An 18,452-nucleotide genomic window follows, 5' to 3' on the forward strand; every position below is an offset into this window, starting at 1 on the left:
CTGGTCTTTGGACAACCAAAAGTTATTGACCAGTGGTCTGACGCATTCAAAGAAGTTAAGCCCACTAAAATCTTGTTAAGCACAATTAGGTCGTTAAGAACTAGCAAATAACTGACTGGTAATAGGCGATTTCGAATTAGGCTCTCAACGTATTCTTTGTCACCCAGAACAGAACGGCAAGTTATCCATTTTAAACATGATCTCTGCAGTCTTTCCAAGCGCTGAAGATACTGTGGTCCTGGCTTCCAGGCATTGAACGCATAAATGACCGCAGAGAATAAATATGTTTTCACCAACGTGCGTTTGACAGTTTCTTTTGTGGCGCGCTTATAACTCTTCTTAAATTATTCAGTTTTTGAAAACATTTTTTTACCGCCATTTCGAGGTGACAATTCCAAGTCATGCTAGCCGTAAAAATTAATCCGAGATCTTTAATTTGTTTTTCGTTTTTGATGGCAATTCCTTTTGCAAATAACTCTGTAGACGAATTATATGTATTTCTGTATGAGAACTCGAGAATGCTGAATTTGTCAAAATTGAAATTTAGTTTGTTTGAACCAGACCATTCGATAGCTCTATTTATATCAAACTGAAGTTCTCCACGTTCTGAAATCTGTCATAATATTTTCGTATCGTCTGCATAAAGGAATGCTTTATTATTAAGTTGATCAGGTAGGTTATTTATGTACACGGAGAACAAAAACACAGCAAATATTGATCCCTTGGGACCCCCGCTTGAGATTTTTGAGAAAGTCGAGTAACTGTCTGCAAATTTTACTCTCTGCTGTCGATCAACCAGATATGAAGCAAAAAATTTCAAAAACTTTTCATCAAACCCAAAACGAGCGAGCTTTTGAAGCACAATATTAAAATTAATCGTATCAAAAGCTTTAGCAATGTCCAAGTAAACTGTTATCGGGGATGAATTTTCGTCTAAAGCCTGATATGAGTAATCACTATATAGTAACAATTGTGTTACTGTTGAATGTTTTTGCCGAAAACCATGTTGAGCAGTGCAAAGCTTCCTTTCGAATGTCTTCTTAATTTGTTTTTAAACTTTTCTTTCAAAAACTATAGAAATTGCACAGGGCAGTGCGATTGGTCTGTAGTTTTTAATTTCCTTTTTGCTACCATTTTTGTGATGAGGACGCACGTGTATGTTTTTCCAGACTTTGGGAAATTGGCAAGCGTTAATAATGCAGCTAAATATATACAAGACACTATTTAGAACGTACGGCGCCGAGGCTTTAAGGAGTGATGGTTTTGATCATACTTAATCATAAGAGTTGCCACCAGATTTCTTTTGTGATATTTCGTCTAGCACATCTTTTGCGTTGAATGTGATATCGTCTAGAAAAATCCCTGGTTGAGCTGTTTCAGGCACAACAATTTCAGAATTATCTTCGATAAATACTGAAGAAAAATGCTCGTTGAAACTTTCCGCAATTTGCTGAGAACCCATTATATCTTGCCCTCTATGTTTCATTTTCTCGGGGAAAGTTTGTTCTTGGTTTGGTCTTCGCAAAAATTTGTATTCATCGTTGTTTGTTGAAATACAGAAACCCTCGATAAAATTTTGTTTGTCTTTAAGCAAGGATAAATTTAATTCAACCTCTAAATTTCTAATTTTCCCTGATCTTTTGTTTGTTTTCCGTAGCGTCTTCAGTTTGTTTTCTATATGTAAACTATGGGAAGACATATAAGATGGTGCGTCAAGCCGGCGTTTTGTTATACGAGGTATTGACTTTTCACAAGCATTGTAGAAATTCTGATAAAAGCAATGTAGCGATTCATTGGGACATCTGTTTGAAATACTGGGAATTTCAAAATGAGAGATAAATAAGTGCCAATCTGCCTTGTTGATGTTGAGTTTTTGGAAGAGTGGCTTTAGTTCTTTTCTTTAGACTCTGACAGAATTTTCTGCTATGAACAATTTGTGATCTGAGAAGGAATTAGCCTCAACCACTAGATTACATTGCTCCAGATTATTGCATAAAAAGATGTCGGGACAACAGCTGGAGTTGAGGATTGAGCAAAGGTTCAGAGCATCTATTTTTTAATGAAAACTTTTTAATTTTCATTACTACTAGAAAGTGTATTCCAGTCAGCATGTGAAAAATTTACATCACCATTCATAATTTTCAATTTTTCTGAGTACTGGAGTCGAAAAGCGATTCCAATTTAAATGATACTCTACAAATTAAGTTCGTAAATCTGTATCAGAAACCCGGTATTTGCTGTTTTGTGGAGGGTTATACAAGGTGATGATTATTAATACAATTTCGTTCAGGAAAAAAACAGAACATGACAAAAAATCAAAGTCTGTTTCAATTTCTGCTGCTTGATTGAAACAAAGATTTGTTTTGTGAGCAATAGGAGTACCACCGTGAGTTCCAACTTTTCTATCTTCTCTGGACTGCACGAAATATTTCCGATTTAGGAAAATTTCTGAATTTCTTACTTCATCTGTAAGCCATGTTTCAGTTAAGCAAAGTATGTCAATTTTATGTTCCCTTAGTAAAATATCGAAATTCATTCTGCGATCAATTGTTAAAATTGACCGACAGTTCAATGAATCTATCTTCAGTACGTGTCTTTCCTCTAGTCATGAGCATGAAGTTGTTTGATGACCTATCTTCTGACATGTTTCTTCTACTGAGAGAGTTATGTCTACGAGCTGGTTTTCGACGAACAACGCTCCTGATCTAATTTTGTTTTCTGATCTGTTTATGTTCAGTTTTGAGCAAGTTTGAAACGATAGTCAAGTAGCTTCTTTTCTTTCTCCCAATCATCTTTGGATAAGAAAACTTTCACAAAAATGTTTTGAGCCTTCATTTTTTGTTTCGACATCAGGAGCAGTCGATAGTTCCAAGGATTAGTCAACTTAACTACGATTGGACGTGTTCTTTAGGCTGCTTCATCAAATTTCCCCAGCCGGAAAACATCTTCAACCATGATTTTGTCAATTCCACAAGGCTGTGCAATCTCTTCTACTTTTTTCTTGTCGTAGCTGATCAGCTCTACAAAAGAAGTTGTTCCCGTACCATCGTTGGGTTTCTCAGCAACTCCAAAAAGAATCATTTTGTTTAGATTTTCACTTTTTTGAATTTGATTTTTGTCACTTTGTGTTTTTGAAGAGAGCTGTTTATCTGTTTCGGAATTTTTTGAATTCATATTTGTGTGAACATTTCTTATGCAATCGCGAATTTCAGTTTTGAATGATTCTATTTCAGATTTCAAGTTGCTTTTCATATCCTCAATTTTTTGAGATAGTTGGTCTTTAATATTTGACTGATCTTGGGAAATCACGACTTGATTTCGACAATGTATACATGCCCAAAAACATCCATTAATGTTCCCCAGTGTCCTAAAATTTTCCTCTAGGTCTGTGCAGTTAACATGGAACCATTTGAGACACTTGAAGCATTGTATGCTAAATGCAGTATAATTGTTACTATATATACCGCATGGAAAATCTTCTGAAGACGCTCGTTTTACTTTAGATTCTTTTTTGTGAGGCATGTTTTTTAAACTGCCCAGTGGAACCTCACGGAACCTGGAGACAGCTTAAAACTACTTATTTAGGGATGCCTCAATGCTACAAAAAATTTTGGGGGAATTGTTCTTCTTTTTAAAATCAATAAAACAACCAAATAAATGGAACGATCTAACCGGATATTTTGAGTCCTTTTTCTAGCTTCAGAGGTGTTTTTCCACCCCAAAAAAAACATTCAGGACGCAAAAAAATGAAGCTTTCTCGTTCTGAAAATTATGATAATTCTTTGATATATCAGATCTTTTCTCAACGCTTTTCTTTAGTAAGGCAAGGCTAGCGCACGTGCAATTTTAAGATGTTGTTCGTGGAATTTTAAGCTGTTACTGTAACCAAATTTAGTCTGATTGAATTTTTAGAGGGTAGTAAACACGCTGGCTGTAAAAATGGAAATTATCAAAACTGTCTTTTTACTTTCATTTTCTAAACAAAAAACATCACATAATTTCCACGAAAACTTTTTGTGGTTTGTTAGTTTGGATGCGTTTTTTTAAATTTTCACCAAACTATTCTGCATTCAATAGGAGCTAAGCTTCAAACTAAGCTAGTCTTAAGAAGGTAAATATAGTGACCCCATTTCGAGGAAGGACACATCGTCTTTTTTATTTAGACAGATAGCCAATAACGATTAGAGAACTGGATCTATGGCCAACCAATTAGTATCAACTGAATTTAGTACTGTGACAACTCTGCCGTTTGGCAAATTTTTTATTTATCCAAAATATTTCTCTAACTCTACCCAACAAGTGCAATGCATTTCATACAAAAAACATTTTGCTCATATTCAAATTCTCTAATATATGATAAAAATGTAATTCCTAGCAGCCCGGTGACTTAGTGCCCTGACTCAAGGGGCATTAAAACTTTTTGTTTCAACGTATTTAGGAATCAGTTGTTAAAAAGGTCAAAAGTGAGATTTTTCTAGTGCAAGTAGGTCAAAAAGGTATTGAGAAGAAAATTAGTCTGAGAACCTCAACTAAGTGGACAGACGCTAGATGGTTACATGGTTACAACATATTTGTTCTGCGTACGTTTCTTACGTGCGTTTTTGTATTTTTTTGCAATGTTGAGCTGACTATCATGAGTTGCTTCAAATTTTTAGTACGTGACTATTTTCTATTCTTGATTTTCCGAATGCTTCTAACTGTTTCATTTCTTAAGATCAAGTATGTTTTCGTAAAGAATTTATTTTTACTCTGAAAATGAAACCTCTCTGTTTCTGACATGGATCGTTGATTGCAAATGTTGACATCATAAACTGAAACCAGCACTTGCAAGTTGTACTGTCACGCTGCTGGTATAGGTTACGTGACTGTGATGATGTTACTGAGAACGCCAAGTGGTTAGAGTTGTCAGTCAGATTTCTGAAGTGACCGTATCAAGCTCGGGCAACCTTGCTTGAAACACAAACTTGCAAGTTTGAAACCTGACACTGCATATCCCCCCCCCCCCAGCTTAGTAAGCATAAATCTTTTATGACCCCCCAGGCGCACGTGCTATTTTCTTACATAGTAACGTGCTATATAACAACATATAATTTGTAACTTGGGGGTCATAAAAACACTGAAGGGAAACAGAATAGATCCGGAAAACCCTACATTGCAGAAACTGTCGCTAAAGAGATCTGGCAATTTCAAACATGCAAATGATGTTTAAAAACCAGGTTGTTTCTAGAAATCTAGATGATGATATTGATTTTCTTCGTGGACAATTTTTTTTAAAAGTCCATTTTCGTGGGTTAATATTGGCTTACTTCTAAGTCGTTTTTGAGTTGATAGAAGCACTATTTTGTGTCTTTCCGGACTACATGTTTCAGTAGCGTTACGCTGGGAAGTCTATAATGAGAAAGTCAAAATTTTAGGCTGAACCATTGTAAACGGTCCGTAACCGTTTAGCCCCCCAATCCTTCCCCTTGTTATTTAGTTCAAATTTGTTGAGTTCATATTCATAATCGCTGTAAAAGTCATATCTTTAACTTTGATTTTTCATGACTTTCAATGCCAAACCTTTTTATTCATTATCATACATGAGTTTCATCGTGCCACACTTAACTTTGATAGTAAATGCGGGTATAAACCACACCTTTGTAAGCTATTATTTAACAAGCATACAAGCTTATAGAATAACATACAGCAAAATAAACTCTTGAAAACCAGTCGTTGTCTCTGAAAGCGGATCAGACTAAAGAAAAGATAACAAATTTTGGCGCATCCTCGGTTTTAAAACCGAACCATCGACTCACAATACAGAGACAACTTAAAATTTCTGACTTGTAGTTTTCCACTAAAACTTTAAAAAATCCCACCACCTAGCTGAATTAAACGTGCTATAGATTTTTTCCATCTGATATTTTAGCACTTCAAATTTCTAGGCTGTCAGGCTTTCTAAGTAAGTTACAGTTCGATGACCTTCCCCCTGCATCGTTCATTGCACTCCGAACATTATGATGCAATCCGCTCAATGCAGTTCTCTAGTCCATGCGGCTAGAGGTCCCACATTTGCTAATAAGATTGACTGGGGCCTGAGCGGGTGAGGCTGTGGGTTCTCTTTTGAACCAACGCATAGGCTGACGACGGGGATAGTCGAACATATACATAGGTAGCAAAGCCTGATCTTTCCTAGATTATAGCACGTTCTAGTTCAGCTAAAACTCTCTGACCCTAAGTCTAGCGAAAGAGCATTTAAAATTTCAGGGTTTGATTAAGCCCTTCTTACATTCAAACAGATACTCTAGCTGATTCTGATATACAGTTTTGCACCTGCTGACACGCAAGTGCAAAAGTTTTTGTTTCTAGGCACAAAATTTTCTAAAAGGTAAAACAGTATCCTCCCCAGGTTCGGGTGTTTCTTTGCGACCGTGATCAGACAAAACCCTCCCCACAGCGCAAAGCGTGCATAATATAATTTAATAAAAAAAACAGCATTCAAGCAAGATTTGGTAAAACATAAGACAACCAAACCATTAATAGCTGTCCAAAACAGCAGTATAAATAGCTTTCAAGTTATTTTTAGATACAAAAAAAAACAATTAATAAGCGTTCAAACAACATTTTAAGTGCTAACTAAAAGTGCAGTGACTCATAACACTCATAGTGCAATAATTTTTTTGTGAATGTCATCGTGCAACCATAAACAAAGTAACCATTAACCAATGAGAAAAGCCAGAACCATGTCAAGCAAAACCAAAACAAAGTCAACCTCCAAGGCTCAACTCATGCAACTCTTGAAGTTCAATGTCATTGAGTGGGAAGCAGCACAAGACCTAATCGACGAACAAATGCAACAAACAGAAGCAGCAACAGACCTCCAAGAGCTCGTTGACGAACTTCGACAGCAAAAAGCGGAGCTTGATCGCATATGTAACGAACTCATAGAACAGCAGTTGACACAAGAAGAGTTCGACACTGTTGCTGCAGAGTCTGCACGGAGAAATTGCAAATGGCTGAGAACCAAACAAAAAGTCAGGTTGCTTCATGGGTCAAACCATCAAAAGTTCATCTCTTCCGACACCTCCTCGGAAGAGCCCAATACAATACGCAGCAAGGTGGTTGTTTCAGGAAGCGGACGTAAACAACCAAGCGGAATGAGACGTAAAACGCCAATGCAAAATGCAGGTGAAAACGCTGAGAGCTGGGATGAGGTGTTCAGTTCTGATGACCATGATGGTGTACCGTTCAAAAACAGTCATCGTGATCTTCAAAAAGAAAGAACAAGTGTAGAAAAATACAATGCTCAGCAACAGAAACCAAAAGAGAACAGTGCGATACAGGAGCATCGCAGCTTCAGTGAAGGTGCGAAACAGGTTCAGAGTTGCCCGATTGTTGATGTGAATGTTCCAAATCAAGGTTTTGCTACCCTCAATATTTCTAGCGATCAACCATCAGACACTGTGTACTGGAATTCCGGTACAGCAACCGGATTTCAACATCAAGCAATGCCTGACAATTTCACTCAAACTTTTGCAGACAATCACTATCCGCGGGATCAGCAGCAGTCACGTTATTTGCTCGGTAGTCAAATGGATCACTCATTCCCAGAGACAAACAAAATGATGAACGCTCCCAACGGAGAGACCAACCGTCACTTCAATTTCATGCCACAACAGTTTTCTGAGCAACAGTTCCAACAACGACCCCACAGTTCTGAATGGACCAACCATCAAGTGATGATGAATGCGTTCAGTCTACCAAAGATTAGTCTTGACCATTTCTCAGGCGATCCTTTGATGTGGCATCAATGGTACAGCTTTTTCAAGTCAACCATTCACGACAATCCAGCTCTTTCAACTGTTCAGAAAATGACATACTTGCAAAACTCGGTAACTCACAAAGCAAAAGACTTCATCTGTGGATACTCTTACAACGGAGACTTCTATGAGGAGGCCCTTCAGGAACTTATCAGAAAGTTTGGAAAGCCGCAGCATGTTGTGAGTGCGTACCTCACACAACTTGAACAATGGCCTAGGACCAGAATGGATGATCCCAGCAGCTTTGTAAGTTTTGCGTCCTTCCTCAGACGTTTGGTACAGACCTTTCAACTTCACCATTTTGAATCGGACCTGAAGGCTTCTGCGGTAGTTAAAGTTGCCAAGGAGAAGTTGACAACACCAATGACGATTCGCTGCAATCAACATGTAAGGAGCATGAGAATAGAGCAGCCAAATCTGGCTGACTTTGCAGATTGGATAAGCACATATGCAGAGGCTTGCGAGGATGTCTCTCCACAAAGACCACAAAGAACAGACCGGGTTGAACGGCCTTCCCAAGGCCAGAAACACTCCAACATAGTTCTTCAAGCCAGCTCAAATTGTCAACTATGCTCTGGGGATCACAACCTTGGTCGCTGCAAAGAATACCTGAGCAAGTCTGTAGCTGACCGTCAGCAATTGGTGAGGCATCACAACTTGTGTGTCAATTGCTTGAAGAGACATGAGGGTGGATCTTGTAAATCAAAGATTCGATGTCTTGTAGACAGATGCAATGGGTTTCATCATTCATCTCTCCATCGAGACGACTTCAGGACTTTGCAGAGAAGTGATTTCCAAGCAGCGAGTAAAGGGGGATTTCAATCCAGGAACAACCCGGTGCAGTCAAACTACGGTAGAAACTTCAACCATACAACGTCTCAGCTTTCGTCAACAACCAGTAACACGCCAAATAACAACAACAGAAGGGGATACAATCAAAACAGTTTCAACCCTCGTAATCCAAGCTAAGGAAACAACAACTCGCATCAAACTGGCAATCAGCAGCACATCAATCCCCAGCAAACTAATGACAGAAGTAACACTCACTTTCAATCAGTGACTAGCAACGAACTGAATGATGATTCATCAAAACTTCCACGGGTGCAAAACCACACTTGTAGCAGAAATCGGGAACCCACATGGGTCAGAGCTTTTATTCAACTACAGGCAATACCAGTCACGCTCTTCTACAAAGACTTCAACATAGAGATCTATGCACTTTTGGACAGTGGAAGTGATAATACACAAAACATTGCTGATGCTCTTCGGATTAGAGTCCCCAAAGATATAGAACTTCCTCTAGCTTCGTTACATGGGGAGCACACAGTGACAACAGCTGATGTCATGATTGGAATTGGTTCACTTCACAGCTCAAAACCGGTGACAAGTCTTCCTGTGTACGCAACCTCAATTGAGCAGTTCCAGATGCCAATTGTCCCCGCAGAAATGTTGAATAGACTTTGTAGAGACCATGATCATTTGGCAGAAATCAACTTCCCACAAATTCGTGACAACAAAATTGGAATACTCATAGGGGCAGATGCTTTTCTGGCTACTGTTCCAAGACAATTCACTACCGGCAAACCAGGAACACTCTACGGAGTCAACACACTGTTAGGATGGACTTTGACAGGCCCTGTGCCACAAGAGTACTTTCAACCAAACCATAAAGGAAGCAGCAACCACAACATCACTCTTTTCAACCATCTCAAGCGAGGTAGTGACGACCCGGGACGAAAATCTTCTACATCTTTTTTGGACCTTTGAAGGTGTCAACTTTAGTCAGGGTTCTACGAAGGGACACAATGAAGAAGACCAGAAGGCAATAAAGACTTTGGAAGAGACCACACATCACAACGGGGAAAGATATGAGATTGGACTCCCTTGGCGAGAAAACGTCACGCTACCCAACAACTACATCATGGCAAGGGTTCAGTGGCACGCCCTGCAGAAGCGATTAGAGAGAGACAACCAACTGAAACATAGATATATGACCACTATCTTTGATGATATGGATAAGGGATACATAGCAGCTGTTACGAACCAGGATGCAAAGAACATTTGGTACCTACCGCATCATCCCGTCATCAACAAGCAAAAACCAGACAAGATAAGACGAGTGACAAATGCAGCCTCAAAATACAAAGGGGTTTCTTTGAACGATGCACTGCTAACGGGACCGGACCTTTTGTGCAATCTACATGGACTTCTTCTACGGTTTCGTCAGTACAAGGTTGCAGTAACAGCAGACATAGAGGCTATGTTCATGCAAGTTGGAATCAGAGAAGACGACCAAGATGCTCTCCGTTTTTTGTGGAGCGACAATGATCAGGAGAGGACATCCAAATACCAACGACTCATTTTTGGAGCAACATGTTCTCCTGCCTGCGCAATTTTTGTTCTGCAAAAGTGCGCCAACGATAACAGACAAGAACACCCAAAAATCTTTGACTCAATCACAAAACAATTCTACATGGATGACTTCATTCAAACATTCTCAACAGAGGAAGAGGCAGCAAATACAGCGACTGAGCTGAAACATGTTCTCAAAACAGGGGGATTCAACCTCACCAAGTTTCTCAGCAATAACCCTGCTGTGCTGGAAAAGATTCCAGAGGAAGACAGAATTGGAGTTCTAAAGTTACAAAGGATACTTGGTCAAACATGGAACCCTGAATCCGATCAACTTCTTTTTGCGAAACCCAAACTGAGCTATGAAAGAGAGAATATCACACAGAGAAAGCTTCTCTCAATGGCTGCTTCTTTGTTTGATCCCATTGGAATAATCTCGCCTTTTGCAATTCGACTGAGATGCATCTTGCAAAAAGTTGTCAAACAAGGACACAATTGGGACCAGCTACTATCAAAGGAACATTACGACGAAATTCAGCAATGGATGGAAGACTTCGAGAATATGCCTTCAATTCAAATCCCCAGATGTCTAGTTCCCAACGTCGATGGAACCCACGAGTTTCACACCTTCACAGACGCTTCACTTTCAGCAGTATCAGCAGTGGTGTACCTGAGGACAATCTCCGCTGACGGCTCAATAGCTACCCACTACGTCATCAGCAAGTCCAAGGTGGCACCAATCAAACAGATGAGCATTCCCAAATTGGAGCTCGAAGCAGCTACACTGGGAGCAGAACTAGCAGGCTTCTGTGAGACCGAGATGACAATAAATGTGCAGAGCAAAAAATTTTGCACCGACAGCACAGCAGTACTCAGCTGGATCAAATCAAAGGATCGACAGAAGATGTACATCGCAAATAGGCTCAACAAAATTGCTGAGAACTCAAACAAAGACGACTGGCGACACGTACCAGGAAAAATGAACCCGGCTGATCATGGTACCAGAGGTCTAGCTCCATGCGATCTTCAAAAATTGTGGATAACAGCACCTTCTTTCCTGATCAAACCTGAGAGCGAGTGGACATTTTCCGGTGACAAAACAGCTCAAACATACGCCACTCAAGTTGATGTCAAGACCATTGAAAAACCGTTGGTAGATCCAAACAGATTTTCAAATTGGCCTAGACTCCTTGGCACAATTAGAACAGTGTTTCGAGCAGTGCGCGTACTGAAGAGGTTGATCAAACGCGACATACCTTGCAACTTGGACGACTTCGCGGCTGACGAAAACAAGGCTCGGAGCTTTCTCATGAGGATATCTCAGTCCACACACTTCAAGGACACAGTTTCTCGACTTCAAAGTGGACTACCCCTAGACAAGAAGGACAAACTATTACCATATACACCCTTTCTGGATAGCGACGGACTACTTAGGGTTGAGGGACGAATTCAAAAATCTGGATTGCCTTTTCAGAGCAAACATCCGGTGATACTCCACAGCCAGTGCAGAGTTGCCAAACTGCTTATTGAGAAAGCACATCACGACTGCGGGCATCATGGAATTGAACATGTTCGTGCACATATCCAAGCAACGTTCATGATAGTTGGAATCCGCAGAGCTCTAAGAACTTTAGGGAAGTACTGCTTCATCTGCAGACGCTGGCGAGCAGACAATGTCAGACCGAAGATGGCTCCTCTACCAAAATTTCGCTTTCCGGAGTACTCCAAACTCTACCCATTTGTGAATACTGGAATGGACATGTTCGGTCCGTTTCACATTGAAAAATCCAGAACCCAGACAGAACTCAATTATGTCTGCATGTTTACATGCTTGGTCACACGAGCAGTACACTTGGAATTTTGTGAGGACCTCTCTACTGACTGTCTACTAATGGCTATTCGACGTTTTGTATCCAGACGAGGATACCCGGATGTCATTGTTTCGGACAACGGGAAAAACTTTGTTGGAGCTAACCAGGCAATGAAACTCAATTTTCAGGAAAACTACAAACCAGACAACAATTACATACGTCTCCAGCTGGCCCAACAGAACATCCAGGGGACGTTCAACCCACCTCTGGCACCGCACTTCGGAGGGGTTTGAGAACGACTTATCCAGTCGGCTAAACGAAGCCTACTTGTTGTCCTCGGAAGCCGCCGACTAAACTTTTCAGTCTTCCATACAGTCGTAGCGGAGGCAGAAGGAATTCTTAATTCACGCCCACTGACGCATGTTGGGAGCACTTTGACTGACGAGGAACCATTAACACCGAATCATTTCCTGATGAGAAGAAGACACTTCTGCCTAAAACCTCTGGCAAACAACAGAACCCGGTTTTCAATTAAGGACTTCAAGGAGTCACAGACCCTTTTGGACCACTATTGGTCTCGTCTTCTCAAAGAATTTGTACCGGAACTTAACAGACGGACAAAATGGCAGCAGGCCAAAGCTGAGCTCAAGGAAGACGATGTTATTTGGCTCTACAAAGATTTTACACCCCGAGGAATTTGGCCCATTGGTCGGATCGTCAAAGCACATGTGAGTAGAGATGGAGTGGCAAGAAGCTTCGACATCAAGACCAGTACTGGCATGGTGCAACGTCCCGCAGTGAGATTGGGCAAGGTGTTTGAAACTGACAATGATTCCTCTTCTTCGTTGGCCGCGGAAGGTGAATGAATACTCCTTCAATCATGTCAAATTGATGCATAAAACTCACTTAAGCTGAAACTTTTGAGGCAGTAAATTTGAATTTCTGATGTCAATTATTTTGTTCTTTTCTGATAAATTTATTTGCTAAGTTTTGTTGTTGCTTGCCGGAGTGTAAACGGTCCGTAACCGTTTAGCCCCCCAATCCTTCCCCTTGTTATTTAGTTCAAATTTGTTGGGTTCATATTCATAATCGCTGTAAAAGTCATATCTTTAACTTTGATTTTTCATGACTTTCAATGCCAAACCTTTTTATTCATTATCATACATGAGTTTCATCGTGCCACACTTAACTTTGATAGTAAATGCGGGTATAAACCACACCTTTGTAAGCTATTATTTAACAAGCATACAAGCTCATAGAATAACATACAGCAAAATAAACTCTTGAAAACCAGTCGTTGTCTCTGAAAGCGGATCAGACTAAAGAAAAGATAACAACCATCATAATAAAGTAATAAAAGTATCACTCGACACATAACCGAGAACAAAATTGACAAATACTATCCAAAATTCTGAATTAAAATTCTGCACTAACACATTTTTGCATTGCATCTTTCAACCCAACCAGTTGGACAAAATTTCGAATTATAAAATTTACGGATCTTTACCGTTTGTGCGCCCAGTATACGTTTAGCAACCCTCAATTAACGAGCACGTGAAATTGGATAGTAAATCATGATTTAAAGAATGACACGTGCGTCTCTTGGGTTGGATCTATTCTGTTTCGCCCCCCCCCCCCCCAGTGTGAGTTACGCCCCCCAGTTACAAATTATATGTTGTTATATAGCATGTTACTATATAAGAAAATAGCACGTGTGCCTGGGGGGCGTAAAAAATGTAAGACCACTAAGCTGGGGGGGGGGAACAGAATAGATCCCTTGGGATCAAACAATATGCACTTACTAAGCTGCGGGGGGGGGGGGGGGAGGGGAAGAAACCAAGAAACCAACTTTCATATTAGGGAGCATTAACTTCAGGATCAAAAAGTTTTGAAGTATTGGTAAAACTGCCATTTGACTTAATTGAAGGTTCTATGACTCGATCATTTGATCTCTTCCGTTTGTGCCCTCAGTTTAGAGGGTGCATTTTAATTCAACGCTTGAGCAGCATGTGCATTATTTTTTATTTTAGTTTAATGATTTACTATTTTTAGTACTTGCCACTAGTAAAATAATTTATATAATTGTTTTAGTAGTGACACGTAGTGCTCTGTAACTGGGGGAGCATAACGTACGGGGGGAGGGGGGGGGGAGGGGGGGGGGAGGGAGGGGGTACAAAAGGAAAAGATCCAAACACTTTCATAAATTGTAGTTCTAGGAAAACGCAAGTTATCCTATTTAGAGTTTGAATTATATCTTAAAAGTACTGATAAACAGAATAAGCCTAAACCGCAATTTCTTCAATTAAGCTCCATGGGTGGACTTTTATTTTTCTGGTGAACTTGGTGGATCCAGTTGGCGGATTCTCTCATCAGTGCTATTTTGGTGAAGTCCAGTGTCGGCTGCCAAAGTCAGACTTTAATTTGAATTTTCTTCGGATTGCTCCAAAACTGGGTTTAAAACCCCCCTTCCCTTCTTTTTCGTGTTCCCCTTATCCTTAAGATTATTTGAGGTCTTATAGAATGCGAGTGTAATCTGCGACATGATCAGAGCCAATATCAGAGATATCCAAATCATATGTTTCATGGCTATAGTAATTAGTCAAAAAAATATTAAATATCAAATCAGTGCAACTGCGCGTCTGGAATTTTTCTCAGCTGAATATCTTTTTATGATTTTATTATTGGCATATAAATGTTTCTTGTTTCAATTTTGGGTCTTTTTGTCTGCTTAGATTTTGACCGTCCCATATCATCTTTATATTGGGTAAAAAGTCGGCTGAACAGATTTAAACGAAATTTAATTCCATTTGTATTTCTTGCCATGAAATTTTTGCTTTTGTTTTCCGTTCGACTGAAATAAAAGTTATGCATATTGATCAAGAAAATGTGTATTTTGAGCTCTCCTCAAGATTTATCAGGCACAGTGGAACTTGAAAATCAGTTCCTTACTAAGCAGCTTTATAGTCACTACTGTCCGTGGAAAGCTAAAAATCCTAAAAAGATCATTATTAGCTCCTAAACAAAGTTCATAGAAACTACTACAGTCCACTTGGCCATAATTGTTCTCATCCACTTTAGTATATACTAAAATGGGTTTTTTGTTCAGTTAATTCTGACCGATCGATATTTTCATCGTTAAGAGTTGTGAGTGGTATCATTAGAAAGCCCACCCAGCGTAGAATATATAAAAAAAAAAATTCTGAATTTCTTTTTTCCAAAGAGTTATCGAGGTTAAAATTTTGTGACCATTTGACAGATTTTCGTTGTTTTTGTTCAAATTTTGATTATTTTTACGCAATTTTTTTCCAGATTTTGCTGGAAAATCTGTTCAAATTGTCAACGATATTGCCGTTATTTCTGCCTCCAAGGATAGAAGAGTGTTTTTGAACTGTTTAACACAATTTTTTGGCTAAAATTTTTGCTATACATATTTTAAATTTCAGCCTTTTTAATGGCACAAAATGAACTTCTATAGTTAGATGTCTTTAGTGGAGCCGAATGAACCAGCCTAAAAATTTCTGCAACAATATTTGTTAACTCCAAAGGGATAGTTTAAGTTGCGCGTCCTTTAAGAGTGATCTTGAATTAAAATTTTTTTGGTTTTTTGTAGATTTTAGTCGGTAATAATCCGAAATGCATCATTTATGTTGGATTTTTTGTCCTTTTGTCATTCTTTCCAATATCAACAACTTTGGAAACAATTAGGTGTTCCCATTGGACTAACAAAGATAGCAAGGCCCTTTCGGTCTAAAAGTCGTTTTTTATCCGTTGCTGTACTTTATAAGTTATACGTTGTAATAACTAATTTTTCGGCTTTGATATAATTTTCACAAAGTTTTTGGATTATTGAACAATTTTTTATCTGTGGGGTCCTTTTTCTTGTCGCATTTATGAATAGTCGGATATCATTTTATGTGCGTGCAAGAAAAGGGCAAGTTTGATAATCAATTTTTTTTAGCGAATAGATAATGATTTTAATTGCTTCAACGCCCTATTCTAGCAGAACTCAGTTAAATTTTGTTTATTATTGCGTTATTTTTCTTTATATTGATGATTTCAATGAAAGCTCTGGATAAATGATACTTTTCAGACATGCATTGTTCGCGAAAAAATCTCTTAGATCTATCGTTTTGTTCATTTTATTTAACTTCTAATTTTGCTGCTAATTTCAATAATATCATCGTTCTTTTGTTATAACTTTACAAAGCTCACGCACCGCTGAACAACTGTCTGTTTGTTTGTAAAGCGGATAAAACCTTACCGACTAAAATTGTAACCATAAATTCGCTAATCTGAATCAGTCGTTAAAATAAAGTTTTCATTCGCTCCGCAATCAACAGTAAAACAACACCAGCATCAAAATGCCCAATTTAGTATAGGATCTCAACCCGTGAAGTTCACTTGCAGAAAAGAGAAATGGTTTCGAACCGCGAACTCCAACAAATTTTTTGTCGCTCGACATGTCTCAGTCAGCAACCAACAAACAAACCTAACTGGGACAGGCGTCCTGTTGGAGATACCAATAATCGATCCTCTTCCTTTTTGCTGGAAAATTTGGAGAGTACAGTTTAAATTACCATATTGGCTCAAGAGAGTATGTTATTAGATAAAATTCTTGGCCCGCCAACAGAAAGTGTAGAGCTATCATTCGGGCTTTTCTATGCGGAAGCAATACCCAAATCATCAGCACTGTCAGAGCGAGAGTGAAATGCAGGAAACGCTCAACAAAGGATGTACTGGCAAAACAAATACCAGAGTAAAACCGAAGAGTGAATTCTATGTGGGGATAAGCCATGGACACTCTTGGACAAAGAAGCAGTTTCGTTACTCTACGTGAGTTGAGCAGTAGAGTGACGACGAGTTTGTTACTTTAAAAATCCACACACTGTAGTAGACAGTCTGACAACACAGAAGTTTTCAGCCTCCTGGAGGAGGCATTCATCAGATCATGGAGCCTAATATTCTATAGGTATGTGTTCCTGATAATCAAACAGTTAAACGGTGGGACAATTGCTTTTTCCACGGGAAGCTTCGAAAGCTGGTTGAAAATTGAGATCTTGAGAACAAAAAAGAAACGCTCATTCGAGATGTGTTTATGAAACCTTTAATCTATCCAAAACTAAAAATTCAGTTTCTTAGAGAAATTATAGAGCCCCGCAAAGCACTTAAAATTGTCATTAATATGGATCAAGCATGCGAAATCAACACCAAATTCAGACACAAATAAGAGCACGCTAGTTTTGACAAGCGTAAATGATATCAACTCCAACACAATTTTTTGCCAATCGGTTGGGAAATTCGAATGTTTCTTATTAAACAAACTTTAGGCCCACCAGCGTCACACTGCCACAATTGTGGTTTAACGTGGTCTCCAGGACTTAAGGGAAAAACTGTCTGCGCGTACTAAATCTGCAATACTTTTGGCTCTTCAAATCATTTTATTGAAGTATTCTGGAAACCGTAACATTTTAAATAATCTTCTCAAAAACAACGCGCCCAAAAATCAGTTGAGCAAGACAATAAAACAGAAAGTCACTTCATTTTTGTGGAGTCAGAAGTCCGAAGCTCTAACTCCGAAGTCCGGCGATGATAGCACGTCAGTTGATAATATGTTGGCAGTCATCAATGAAAATTGTGTAAAAAAGCCCCTCAGATTGCCCATGACATTTAGAAAAACTGCTGTCGAACTGTTACTCGATACCAGAAAGGCATCCAGCTTTTTGGAATCATCACTTGCAACGCAATTCGTGCAATGGTCAAATAAAAACCGTTCGCAAAAAAATTCACGCCATTGTCCACTAAGAACGTTTTCGAACGAGCTTATCAAATTGTCGGACAAATCCGATCAGCGATAATGAGCTATGGTTGGAACAATCTTGCGGCTGATTTCATCCTAGTGCTGATATATTGGAGCTCCTGGTTGGGAGACATCTCTTGGGAGACAGTAATGGGACTTTGCATTACTCAATCTCTATCCCATTTGTCAGCTTACACCAGAAACAACTTTAGTAGCCATTCGTTTTAAATATTTGCATTGCCAAATCAATTCCTAGACTTATAACTCAATTTGGATGTTCAAAGACATATTTAGCTCGCTCACATTTACTTGAAAATTTTTATTGAAAACTTCAAAATTGAAGAAGCTCTTCAATCAGTTTACAAGATTAAGCTGACACCGAAATATGAGTGCTGATCGAAAAGGAACATATTAAACAGCTGACCAATTGCTCTGATCATTTTTTCGTCAATCTGATAGTAGATAGTAGTCACCATAAAATGCGGTTAATCAAATCATTCAGCACTAGACCCAAACCTACTCGATAACGCTTTATTAAAACAAATAACAATTGGCGAAATTTGATGCCCTCGTTGATTCAATTTTTCAACACAATAGCAATCCCGCGTCGGAAAATATAAATTGTTTTTTTTTAATGTTGATTTAACGTACACCTACAGTCAATTGAAGTTATTTCTGGATACCGCTAAAAAT

General features: G+C 39.0%; 2 protein-coding genes across 2 annotated transcripts in view; both read left to right on the forward strand.

The window, feature by feature from the left end:
• LOC142345946 (uncharacterized) overlaps positions 1-18,452 on the forward strand; it is a 280,658-nt gene that overhangs the window by 23,431 nt on the left and 238,775 nt on the right. The window lies entirely within an intron of this gene.
• LOC142345942 (uncharacterized) lies at positions 6,723-12,255 on the forward strand. Its single transcript, XM_075398409.1, has 3 exons — positions 6,723-8,754; positions 8,857-9,516; positions 9,569-12,255. Exons 1-3 carry the CDS (start codon positions 6,723-6,725, stop codon positions 12,253-12,255), a joined length of 5,379 nt encoding a protein of 1,792 aa, XP_075254524.1.

This window comes from Convolutriloba macropyga, chromosome 9 (assembly GCF_964194025.1).
Source record: "Convolutriloba macropyga chromosome 9, txConMacr16.3, whole genome shotgun sequence".
In the NCBI taxonomy this organism is placed as follows: Eukaryota; Metazoa; Xenacoelomorpha; order Acoela; family Convolutidae; genus Convolutriloba; species Convolutriloba macropyga.

Bases quoted from the DNA above. Each gene is read 5' to 3' on its own strand.
- LOC142345942 (XM_075398409.1), top strand. From the start codon at position 6,723: ATGTCAAGCAAAACCAAAACAAAGTCAACCTCCAAGGCTCAACTCATG. The intron at 8,755-8,856 runs GTAATCCAAGCT...ACTTTCAATCAG, and splicing joins TCAAAACAGTTTCAACCCTC to TGACTAGCAACGAACTGAAT. The intron at 9,517-9,568 runs GTAGTGACGACC...GGACCTTTGAAG, and splicing joins TTTCAACCATCTCAAGCGAG to GTGTCAACTTTAGTCAGGGT.